Raw genomic sequence first — 12,213 nt, 5'->3', positions numbered from 1 at the left:
ATGTTGACTGTTTTAGTCTCTTGAATGATGTTGCAAATATATTTTGGGGGTTGGTGGAAGTCTGGTATAAAACTTAAAGTAGAAGGCAAAGTGTATACATTCTTAAATGAAAGCCAATAGACATTACTGTGTTTTAGTAAATCTAATACTCAATTAACTTTGAGTAAATCAGTTTTTGAGTACTCTGTAGTCAAAATATACTATAATTCTGAGTTCTGACTCTCCTGGATTTTAAAAATTGTGTTTTCTCAGGACTTTAAGAAAGGAATGAACATGTATTTAACCAAGTTCCAACAAAAGAATGCTGCCACAGGTAATTTTTAATAACTTGAGATAGAAATGGAGAGAATGTTGGCACATTATCCAGAGTATGATATTTTATTTTTTTCTAAATACTCGATTTTCTATGTGACAGATAGGAAATAAAGTCGACTCTTTTGAAGATGTATTACATCATAGATCAGTATGAGTCAGAACCTATTATCCTTTTGGTCAGCCTCCAGTAGTCTGCTTTCCACAGTTCAGTGTTTCAGTGTTTTGATCTGAAAAGTTCTGTTTACTTTACCAGAGCTTGTTCTTTTTTGGTGATTTGTGGGTTTTGTTGCCCTTAATTGACCATTGGACATTAAAATAGCTGCAGATTAACCATTTGTAGGAGTTGAACTTGTGGAACTGCAGATTTTCACTGAAGGAAATTCTTAAAATTTTATGATAGTCTATGATTTATTAGGTATTAGAGTCAAAAGGAAGAATAAAGGTCATTGATTGATTGATTATGAAACTGAGTTCCTTAATGAACAAAAATAGTTTAAAAAGCAAGACGATTTGTGTAATGTCATTAATGTTTAGTAGAATCCCCAACGAGGAATTTAATAGATCGCCGACCAGGGATCAAACCCAGGCTCACAGAAGTGAAAGTGCAGAGTCCTAACCACTGGACTGCCAGGGAATTCCCTTGTACTTTCCTTTTTGTACATATAGTCCGTATATTTGGAATGTTCCTTTCTCCCCTAATGAGCAACTCCTCTTCAAGATTCAGAACAAAAATTATGTCTTGTGAAACCTTTATTCTTTGGGTTTGTTTTTAAGGACTTTTTCCCCTGTTCATTCTTCTGTTATAGTTATGCTACATTGTATGGTTGTTTTGCTTATTCAGCCACCAGAGTTGTTTGACCATATGGACTTGACTTCGGCCTCATCAGCATTGAATATTTTTTAACTTCTGTTAGTTGAATGGGTATAATGGTTTTAATTTTGTGAATGATCGTCTTGTAGTATTCTTGAATATGTTTCCATTTGTTTGTTCCTGTTTCTTGTTTGAACTCACCTGTTTGTCTTTTGTTTATAATTTGTAATTTTTTAATAAATTGGAACAAATTGTGATATAGTTCACTTAATGGCAAGGCAAGGGTAACCTTAATTTGGTCCACTGTTTGTTTCCTGAACCTGAAAAAACAAAATTGGTCAATGATGCAGTTTCGAGTTATATAAAATTTCTGCTTTGTTTACAAAAATAAAAATGTAAATATTTTAGATTTTCATTGTTTGTATTTATCTTCTAGAGGATCTCTGGGAAAGTTTAGAAAATGCTAGTGGTAAACCTATAGCAGCTGTGATGAATACTTGGACCAAACAAATGGGATTCCCTCTCATTTATGTAGAAGCAGAACAGGTAAACTTATACAAAGTTCTTCAATTTGTCTGATATTATATTAAATGAAATTCAATCGGTGTTACAAATTTGCTTTTCTGTACTTTAAGTATTCTAGGTAAGATTTAAACCAGCCCTTATACTCTTTTCTCAGTGATTTATTATCTGTATACCCAAAAGTTTGCCCCACATCTTTAAAATTATACATGGGTACAGTAGAAAACAAAATATTGTCTGCCCTTACTGTCCTCGAGGAAAACACTATAACATTGTTGATATAATTCTAAAATCACCAAAGGAGATTTATTCTAAGAATGCAAAGTTGGTTTAATATTAAACAAATTAAGCAAGGTATTAACTCATAATTACTACATTAACAGAATCAAATTAGAAGAACCATATGCATTACTAGATGCATAAAAATTTGATAAAATTCAACACCCATTTATAATACCCTTCTTCAAAATTAGTTTTTAATGTTGGATGGCAGTATGATGTGATTTTGATTAGAATTACATTCATATTAGTTGAACTGTTATCTGAATTCAGACGTAGTTCAAAATTCAGATGTAGTTCAAAATGAGTTGTCCTCCAGAAGGATTGAAAATTACACATCAGAAAGTTTGTCTTAACTTAGTTTAATTGTATGAAATTGTGAAATTTTTCTCTTAAATTTCTTTGCCATGGTTTTATGAGCTGCATAGAGAATTAATTCCGTTCATTTAGGGAGGAAGATTCATAGCTCTTTTTTGGTATGTGTTTGTCCTTGTGGTTCTGCGTTGTCCCTAAAGCTAATATTTTACAAAGCCTTCTCATTGTGGCAGTTTAAGTTAGTAAATTTGCTTTTCTGTAATTTAAGAATCTAGATGACATTTAAATCAGCGCTTCTACTCTCAGAATGCACCCAAGTGCTTGCAAGTTAACCTTTTAGAGACACATCTTAACCTTAAATATGACTGTATTTTATAATAAAGTATACACATTGAAGGACCTCTCATATTGGCTGCAAGCATATGAAAAGGCAATTTAGGTAACACAATTAATCCTACTTGATGGGAAAAGATATCTAAAACTTTAGTGAGCTGCCATTGTGACCTTTCTGTTTCTAGTCTTCTTTCTCCACTTTGGATGGACTAGTCTGTTATAGGAGATGGCTTGATCAAACTTGACATTGACACTCTACACAGATTGACAGATAGTTTTCATTTTACCTGTTTAAAGAATAATATACAAAGATGATTGTTGCTTTTACTTCTAGGAATTTCCCTCAAAAACTGTCAGTACCTCAAAACTATTAAAATATTCAATGATTATAATAAAGCAAACTAAGGCCATAATTTTTTCAAGTAGAGTATACTTTTAAGAGCATAATAATTTATCAGAAGAGAGGATACTAATACCTCACTTCCTCCCAATGTTATTGAGAATCAAGGAACTTAAAACATCAAGCTACTTTCAAGATCTTACTTTTTTTGCACTTTTTTGGTCTACAAGCATAGCCAAATTCATCCTCCTTTTTACATTACAATAAAATGCATGCCTATGACTCAGTTCTTTTACAAATAGGAGAGCTCTGCAACATAGCATCTTGATTATGATCTGTCTCTCACCTTATAGTCCCTAAATTTAAAAAGTTCATTAGTAGTTTCTTTATGGCACTGAAGTGGCCATTGCTTCCCCACTCAGATTTTTAAGTTTTCAGTTCTATCTCTTATAGTCAGTTGATCCCTTTATAAAGGTCATTGACCCAATTTTACGTTTGGTTTAGGTGATCTTAAATCTGTTATAGCTTGTGTTATTTAAAATGTTCTAGAGTATAGTAACAAACAATAACTAAACAAAAGACTGAGTATTGTTGAAGTATTTTTTTTAATGTACTTGCTTTTATTGCTTCTGTTTTTTTAGTTTATTACAGTCTCTCCTCCTGACTTTATTGTTTCATTGCAAAGCTTATCCTTTGAAATAGGTTATGTTCTGCTTTCATGTTTGTCATTCTTTTTTTTCACTCAAACTTGAAACTTTATTTTGTGTTGGGGTAAAGCCAATTAACAATGTTGTGGTAGTTTCAGGTGAAGAGCTGAAGGGACTCAGCCATCCATATACATGTATCCATTCTAAATGACTTTGAATATTGAATCCACATGCTAATTTAATGTTGCCACTTTTTGGAAATGGAAAAGACTAAACATATAACCCTCCTTCATAAGTTAACTGTGTATCCCTTTTGAAATTTTGAAGTTCTTATCTGGATACATCTCTGTTCTCATGGGCAGTATTACACAGAACCTGGCCTTTTATTTTTAGAGTGTTGTTATTTTGAGGCCTTAATGAGAAATAGTGAGTTTTCTTCCATTCTGTAGTTTCATCATGTTTATCACCATAGCATTTTGTGTATTCAGGAGCCATTTGGCTGTACTGGTTTCACCTCTGCTTTGTCACAGAAATGTCTCCTCTAAGAAAAAAAGTGTTAATGCTCCTACAGCCTTTGTTTTGTTTTGCTTCTTTAGGTAGAAGATGACAGATTACTGAGGTTGTCCCAAAAGAAGTTCTGTGCCAGTGGACCATATGTTGGTAAGCAAATGGCTATACATGGGAGCTAATCAGTGAATTTGGATACTATACCAGTAGTGTTTAAACTAATAATAAATAATTATCCATGTAAAAATAATAGAATTAAATAGAAATAAGGAAATGGTAGGAAAAGGAGGTTCATGGGGTATTTGTAGTATTCTACATCTCTCTGTGTTACTGGAGGCTGTAATGAATGAATAAGGATATGAACATCAAGAAGTGATGTCTCTAGCCTGAATCCGTGAAAGAAAACTTGGTATGCAGTTTTGTACTAAGTGTTATGCACTTGTGTACTAAGTACATTTGGTATACTTGTGTATACACAGTGACTTAAAAAAAAAAAATTCTTGGTCATAGTAAGTAACTAAGCAGATAAAGCCCAATGATTATTTAGATTTATTTTGTACCAGTCATTGTGCTAATAAGCACTATAGCTGATCCTTATTTCATACTCTTAGCAACCCTACTAAGTGGTTCATATTATTTCTGTTTTACAAATGAGGGAGCTGAGGCATAGCTAGATAAGTTAAATTGTCCAGGATCACCTATTTAATGAGTTAAAGAGTAGGAATTCAAATGAAATAGTTGCATTATAGAAGTTTATACTCTTAACTACCACTCAACTGTGCTTTTTCAAATATTTCTACATGACATTAGACTCTTGTACCCAGGGAATTAAAGATAAATTGAAAACTTATGACGTGTTTTTCTGCACCTTTCTCACTTCCTTTAAAATAGTTCTCAACAGGGAGAGAGGTATATCAGAACCACCAGTGCCTTTTCATATTCAACCCACCAAATGATGATGCACTCTACCAAGGTTAAGTGGTACAGCCTTCAACTCTTAGCCTTCCCAGCATTGAGAATCACTCTCTTAATAAATGTGTCTGACAAGTCCGACGACAGGTTTATTATCTAAATAAATAATGTCACAGATGCTATTTTCCACATGTACCAGCAGTCTGCACTGTATGACTGACAGGTTTTGCGGTTTTTCTGATGCTCTGTGAGCACTGTAGGCTGTATTAAAACCTGAATTATCCTAGTGTCAGGAGAGAATTTTCATCTGTGGTTTAGCCTGATAGCATAAAGCTATTTAAGTGATTAAGATAGTTCCATTAATGTACTGGGCAATGACTTTCTTTTGTTTGGCATCTTAATGCAAAATCTATTTTGCTAATACTTGAGACAGTATATGTATTTGTCTTACAAAACCTTTGGCTTTTAGCTGTGACTCCTCAGTGAGGGACTCTAACGGCTCCCAAGGTGTATCCTATCACAGTGTCTTAGCAGTATATATACCTATTAAGGACTGCACTTTCGAATTTGTTTAAGTGCTGCATGAGAGACTTAACCCACTCGAAATGTCTTTTATCATTAAAATCATTATCTCTGTTGCTACAATCTGTAGGGTCACAAAGAGTTGGACACGACTAAGCAGACTAAGTGTGATATTGCTCTGAAAAGGGAAAAACAACAAAATCATTGTATTTGTGATTCTACACAAATACAGATTCTGTTCTCTTTTTTTATAGGCTGTTGTGATTTTGTTAGTAAATTCTTTCTTCATTATTATTCAGGTTACACAGAAGAGTTCATGCATCATTAAAAAGGAGCTGTTGGCTTAACAGATTCAAGCCCATACATGGGACACCAGTCCTCTCTCTCTACCTTACTTTCCATTTCTTCCAGTGAAAAATTATTTTCAAGTTTTCTGTTTGTTATTCTCTTGCTTAAGGAGAAGACTGTCCCCAGTGGATGGTTCCTATCACAATCTCTACTAGTGAAGATTCCAGCCATGCCAAAATGAAGATTCTGATGGACAAGCCAGAGATGAATATAGTTTTAAAAGATGTCAAACCAGACCAGTGGGTGAAGGTGAGTCCAGAAAGGCCATAGACATTTTAATCTTAGCTAAATTGATTTATTTCTTTCATTTCCTGTATGCATTTTATGGCTGGCTCTAAATTCTACTGATTCATTTTGGTCTAGGACTTGCAAAGAAAAAGACATTTCTAAACTTTCTTATGTGAAATTTAGTGTTGTCTAGATATTTGCCTTTATGTCAGGTAAGGGAGTGGTTAATAAGCAATTACAAAGGGATAGGATTAAAGAGGAAAAAAAGAGTAGTCTCTGTATAAAGTCACATTAACCAAAACATTTGCAGTCTTGCAACTTCAAACTGCCCTGTCACTGTAGTGACATGTTAACTTCAGTGATGTGTTGTCATCGTGTGTGTACAACTATAATCAGGTGGGATCAGACATAATAATCAGTTTGTGTCACTGAAATGGGAAGTTCCTTTGAGCTGGTGTTTTAAAGGCATTTCACAGAAATAACAGTAAATATTATTTTTCATCATTCTGTACTCTACCTTTCATAATGAAAATATCTGCTACAAATTTTTCTCCCAGTTAGAGATTCCTGATAGGAATTATGGGCTTCCCAGGTGGCTCAGTGAGTAAACAGTCCACCTGCAATGCAAGAGATGCAGGAGACACAGGTTCGATTCCCTGGGTTGGGAAGGTCCCCTGGAGGAGGGCATGGCAGTCCACTCCAGTGTGCTTGCCTGGAGAATCTCATGGACGGAGGAGCCTGGCGCACTCTTGTCCATTGAGTCAAAAAGAGCTGGACATGACTGAAGTGACTAAACATGCTCACATGCAATAGAATCATGTATTGTCTCAGACTTTCATGCTTGCAGAACTGTTTCTCACTCTGTTTTAAATATATTTTAAAATATTCTCAGTGGACTACTATATATTGCCATTTGGAATTATAACCTGGAGCATATGTAGCAGTATGAAATTTTTCTTATAAGAAAAAAGTACAGTATGGTTATAATTAGGTAAATAAAGATATTCTTCCTATAGTAAAAGATAGAGGGAATCAAAACAATTACTATATTAGAAATGTGAAGTGATTTTTAAATATATATAAATAGTAAAATACATATATCTTATATTGTCATTTTATCATTAAAATATTTTGTATATAAATATTATAAAAAATATTTTTGAGTATTGGTAAATAATACTTTGGTCACTAAGTTGTGTCTGACTCTTGCTATTGTGGAATTTCCCAGGCAAGGGTACTGGGGTGGGTTGTGATTTCTTCCTCCAGGGATCTCCCTGACCCAGGGATCAAACCCTGGTCTCCTGCATCTCAGGCAATCTCCTGAATTGCAAGCAGACTCTTTACTGACTGAGCATAGAAAATAGTGATAGTCAATGATTACCTCACTCCAAAAATCATATGAAGCTGCCTTTTAAGTCCATGTAATTCTTTAAAATCTAGGTCCTGGCAGTTGCTCTTCTGTTGAGACTCTGGGTCCAGCAGATCAATGTAAAGGTTTAGTCTTCCTTGGAGACTTTATTATCCAAGAGTTTTTATATATAGTAAATATTTTCTATAAACTGAAAACTATCCACTGAAATTAGAAACTTAGGCAGATTATTTCCTCCTTTTCAGCCATGTTCTTTCCACTGTCACTCACTTTGCCTCCCACTTATGTCAAGTTTCTGTTTTGTATTGCTTCTGTTTTTATCTTTGATAAGTGATTACTATCTTTATGTGTTGTTTCATTTTATTCCCTGTCTGTTAACATAAATGAGCTTCATTGTTTTTCATCCAGGTGTACTAAAGCTAAAGCTCTTTTCATATCTACAAAAAACTGATTTAAAAAATAAATGCAACTGTTTAATAATACCTGTTGGATGTCTTTTCAGTTAAACCTGGGAACAGTTGGGTTTTACCGGACCCAATACAGCTCAGCCATGCTGGAAAGTTTATTACCAGGTATTCGCGACCTTTCTCTGCCCCCAGTGGATCGACTTGGATTACAGAATGATCTCTTCTCCTTGGTGAGCCTCAAATAGTATGATGGATTTTGTTGATTAAATGGTTTTGTTTTTCCTGGAATGGCTGACTAGAACATAATTAGAAGAATATAGTTCTTCCTGAGAGGTGCATGCCTTTGGGACTAAAGAAAATGACTAATTATTAATTGATATGCAAGATTGAACCTATAGAATTTTCCAGAAACAAATCTCACTTTCTTAAGCCAGCTTTTTGCAACTGTACATAAACAATCATTTGTAAGGCATAAATTCTTTTCAATAGATATAGATATGAACCTTGAAGAGATTTCTCTATTGATGATTTTTTTTTTTTTAATAATTCAGAGTGATTTATATTTTTCTAAAATAGTGGTTGTACTTTGCTGGGAGACTCTAGAATTTTTTAAACATTCCATTATTATTCAAATTATAGCCCATTATCATTCTAAAATGATATTTTATATTTAGCTTTGTTCAAGAAAAAATTTAAAGGAGCACTTAGTAGTATTATCTTTATAACTCCAAAACATAGGTTAGATAATTTCTAGATGTCTTTGTGATAAAACTGTCAGATTCCTCCTAATGTTCCTTTAATTGGACTTGAAATTTTCATTCCCGTCTAATAGTAACTGGTTTTGGATTCCTCCTTTGTATAAACACAGATTAGCATTGATGCACAAAACCTCACATCTGCTGAGCTCATTGCTGAGAGAGACCTGTCCCAGGAGAGTGGTGTGTTTGTGCACTTGGCTGCTGTAACAAAAGTTCTTTTTCCTAACTCTGTTAGTTAATTCTGAAAGGGACGAATTTGTAGTACCTTCCAGTTTGTCTTCTTTTAGAAATGAGTAAAGGACAGGCTGAAGTTGACACAGTTTGCAGCTCCAGTTTTGAAAGCACCTCTGTCAAAAACTAAAGCCCCAACTGTTTTTGTACCTTTTCTAACAGTATGAAAATTTTCAAAAGACAAACAATACCAAGACCCTAGAAACTGAATAGAAATAGGAAGTTAACTGTTCTCTTTCTTCTTTGTTCTTTCTAAATCGGTGAAATTTTAACATTTTTAAAAAGTAGCTGTTTTATAAATAGCAAAAAAGTAAGGAATGTTGTCATAATACTGTTTTTATTTTATAAAATTCTACAGTGTTTTGAACTTATATAGTCTAGTCTCTTCCCTAAGGGATGACTAATTAGCAGAAGACAATGCCAAAAATGCATGCTTGTGCTTTTTGTTTTGTTTTTGTTTGAAGACTAGATTGATTTATGTTTTTTCCTATCCCAGGCTCGAGCTGGAATCATTAGCACTGTAGAGGTTCTAAAAGTCATGGAGGCTTTTGTGAATGAGCCCAATTATACTGTATGGAGCGACCTGAGCTGTAACCTGGGGATTCTCTCAACTCTCTTGTCCCACACAGACTTCTATGAGGAAATCCAAGAGTTTGTGAAAGATGTCTTTTCACCTATAGGGGAGAGACTGGGCTGGGACCCCAGACCTGGAGAAGGTAACGAATGTACTGAACGCAGAAGGAACTGATCAGAAATGGGTCCTTTTTAACTCAGCTGTTGTTGTTGTTGTTCAGTCGCTCAGTCGTGTCCGACTCTGCGACCCCGTGGACTGCAGCACGCCAGGCTTCCCTGTCCTTCACCATCTCCTGGAGCTTGCTCACACTTGTGTCCGTAGAGTTGGTGATGCCACCCAACCGTCTCGTCCTTTGTTGTCCCCTTCTCTTGCCTTCAGTCTTTCCCAGCATCAGGGTCTTTGAGTCAGCTCATTAGAAAACTTAGCTGTGGTTAACAGTAACATCATCTTTGTATCTACTGGACATGACTATGTATTCAGCTAACTAGAAATGAAGACTTAGGACTTTTAAGCCTCCTGGTGAATTTATATGGGTAACCAACATAAAAACGGTGGTATGTGTATTTGTTGCTAAATATGATTTACGCACAGAGCAAATGGTGGAAATAAGTCTTTTACAGAGTTCCAAAGGCCCATTTTTAGTCAAGAAAAGCTAAAAGGGATTTTGGATTATTTTGTTGTTACTATAAATACCAGACACCTATGTACAACCTGAAATGATGTTGAGAGACACAGAGGCCAGTTTTCTGAATTAAAGGAGTTATTTGCTTTCTACATGTGTTCTCTTTATCTCTGTAATCATGTGTTTATTCTTTTGCTGTCATGTAAATGTTAGGAATAGTGAGTACAGGCTTTAGATATATTTTCTACCATATGCTAATAACTGAAGGTTGTATTTTCCCCTGCTCTTCTTGTTCTGGGAGTCTTTTGCAATCAGAATAATAGTAAAAATTGTCTAGAGCTCTATATCTATCTTTCACTGATTCAGCAAGCACTTATGCACCCAGTAAATACCAGGTACTATACTAGGAGCTGGTGGTATAACAGTGAATAAAAAGTTGCCCTGTGTGGCTTACATTCTAGGGGAAGGCACAGCAAACAATTCAATAGGTAGTATTTTAGGTGGCAGCAAATATCATGAAGAAAAAGTTTAGGTAAGGTAGGTCAGGAGTAGGAGTAATAAGCCACTGTTTTATAGAATAGAGAGTGGACGGGATATTTAAGCATAAGCCGAGACCTGTAGAAGAGAACTGTGAGGCTATGTAGTGGGGAAATGGTCCAAACAGAAACCAGCAAGTACAAGAGACCTGAGATAGAGGCATGCTTAGGTGCTCAAGGAGTAACATGGAGGCTGGTAAAGTCAGGGCAGAGTAAGTGTGGGAGAGAGGAGGGCGGGAGAAGAGCAGCTCCAATAGGACCTTTGGGACTCTCACATTTAGTGGTACGAAAAACTCATTTGGAAGTCTGAAGCAGAGGAACATGACTTGATTTACGCAGCTGTGTGAAGAACAGGCTATAGCGGGGGAGGCAAAAGAGGAAGCAGGGAGACAAGTTAGAAAGCTGTTTGAGTAATGCATCTGGGTGCTGCCTGCAACTAGCATTTGCAAGTAGTAAATTCTGGGTATGTTTTGAGGATGGAACTAAAAATACTTGGTGGTGGCCTGACTGTGTGGTGGAGAAAGATGGGAGTCATGAAATTTTGGCCTGAAGAACTGAGTGACGTTACCATATACAGAGACAGGGAAAACTGTTGTAGAAGCAGGTTTGGGTGCAAAAGGGAATCAGGAGTTCCGTTTTGGACATGTTAAATTTGAGGTCCTTTTAGACATCCAAGTAGAGAGTACCATGCGTAGAGGTGCAGGCTGAGTAATACATTTAGTGCATAGATGGTATTCACAGCCATAAGATTGGATGAGACCACCTATGGCTTTAGTGTAGGTGGAGAAAAAAGGTGTGAGGACTGGGTCCTTGGGCAGTTCAGGATTCAAAGATTGGGTAGAAGAGGGGGAATCAGCAAAGGAGACTGACTGGCCAGTGATGTAGGAGAGTTAGGAGGAAGAGGAGTGTCCTAGAAGCCTTAAGCAGTAGAGGGAGGAAAGCGATCAACTGTGCCAATATTGTACCAAGTCAGGCAGAATGATGATGAACTGATGGTTATGTTAACTGGGTTCTGTGGCATGGTGGAAGTCCACCAGGACTTCCCTTCCTCAGATGGTAAAGCATCTGCCTACAATGCAGGACACACAGGTTTGATCCCTGGGTTGGGAAGATCTTCTGGAGAATGAAATGGCAACCCACTCCAGTACTCTTGCCTGGAAAATCCCATGGACAGAGGAGTGTGGTAGGCTACAGTCCGTGGGATCACAGAGTTACACATGACTGAGCAACTTCACATGGCATGGTGGTGAACAACACCAGAATGGAAGGAGAGGAAAAGGAGACAGCAGTTTTAGACAACTTTTTAAAGGAGTTTTGCTAAGAAGAAAATCAGGTAAAAGGAACTAGGAGAGAGATGTGGGACCAAGGAGGCACTTTTTACAGTGGGAAATTTTATGATATGTCTTTGTTGATGAAAATGATACAGTAAAGAAAAATTCATGATGTGAAGGAGAGAGGTAGCTGCTGGAGTGATGGCTAAATACTTGAGAGGAGTTGGCTTTAGGTTGTAAACCAGCAGATCCATAAGAACAAGACAGGAAGTAGATGGACACAGATGGAGGTACATTGATGAGTGTTGCACTTTTCTTTCATGATGACAATATGTGAGACTTCACGGGCTCAAAAACACCATTTTG

At 36.1% G+C, this 12,213-nt stretch overlaps 1 protein-coding gene across 1 annotated transcript in view; it reads left to right on the top strand.

Moving 5' to 3' along the window:
* The window catches only part of NPEPPS (aminopeptidase puromycin sensitive), a 117,297-nt gene that overhangs the window by 94,090 nt on the left and 10,994 nt on the right, over positions 1–12,213 (top strand). The window contains exons 12-17 of the mRNA XM_052658919.1: positions 253–313; positions 1,563–1,672; positions 4,159–4,222; positions 5,961–6,100; positions 7,951–8,085; positions 9,341–9,560. Coding sequence (XP_052514879.1) covers positions 253–313; positions 1,563–1,672; positions 4,159–4,222; positions 5,961–6,100; positions 7,951–8,085; positions 9,341–9,560 — 730 coding nt within the window. The remainder of the gene's footprint in view (positions 1–252; positions 314–1,562; positions 1,673–4,158; positions 4,223–5,960; positions 6,101–7,950; positions 8,086–9,340; positions 9,561–12,213) is intronic.

This window comes from Budorcas taxicolor, chromosome 19 (assembly GCF_023091745.1).
Source record: "Budorcas taxicolor isolate Tak-1 chromosome 19, Takin1.1, whole genome shotgun sequence".
NCBI classification, from domain to species: domain Eukaryota; kingdom Metazoa; phylum Chordata; class Mammalia; order Artiodactyla; family Bovidae; genus Budorcas; species Budorcas taxicolor.
Note: the sequence above shows the minus strand (reverse complement) of the source record. Positions and strands in the feature narration are given on the sequence as shown.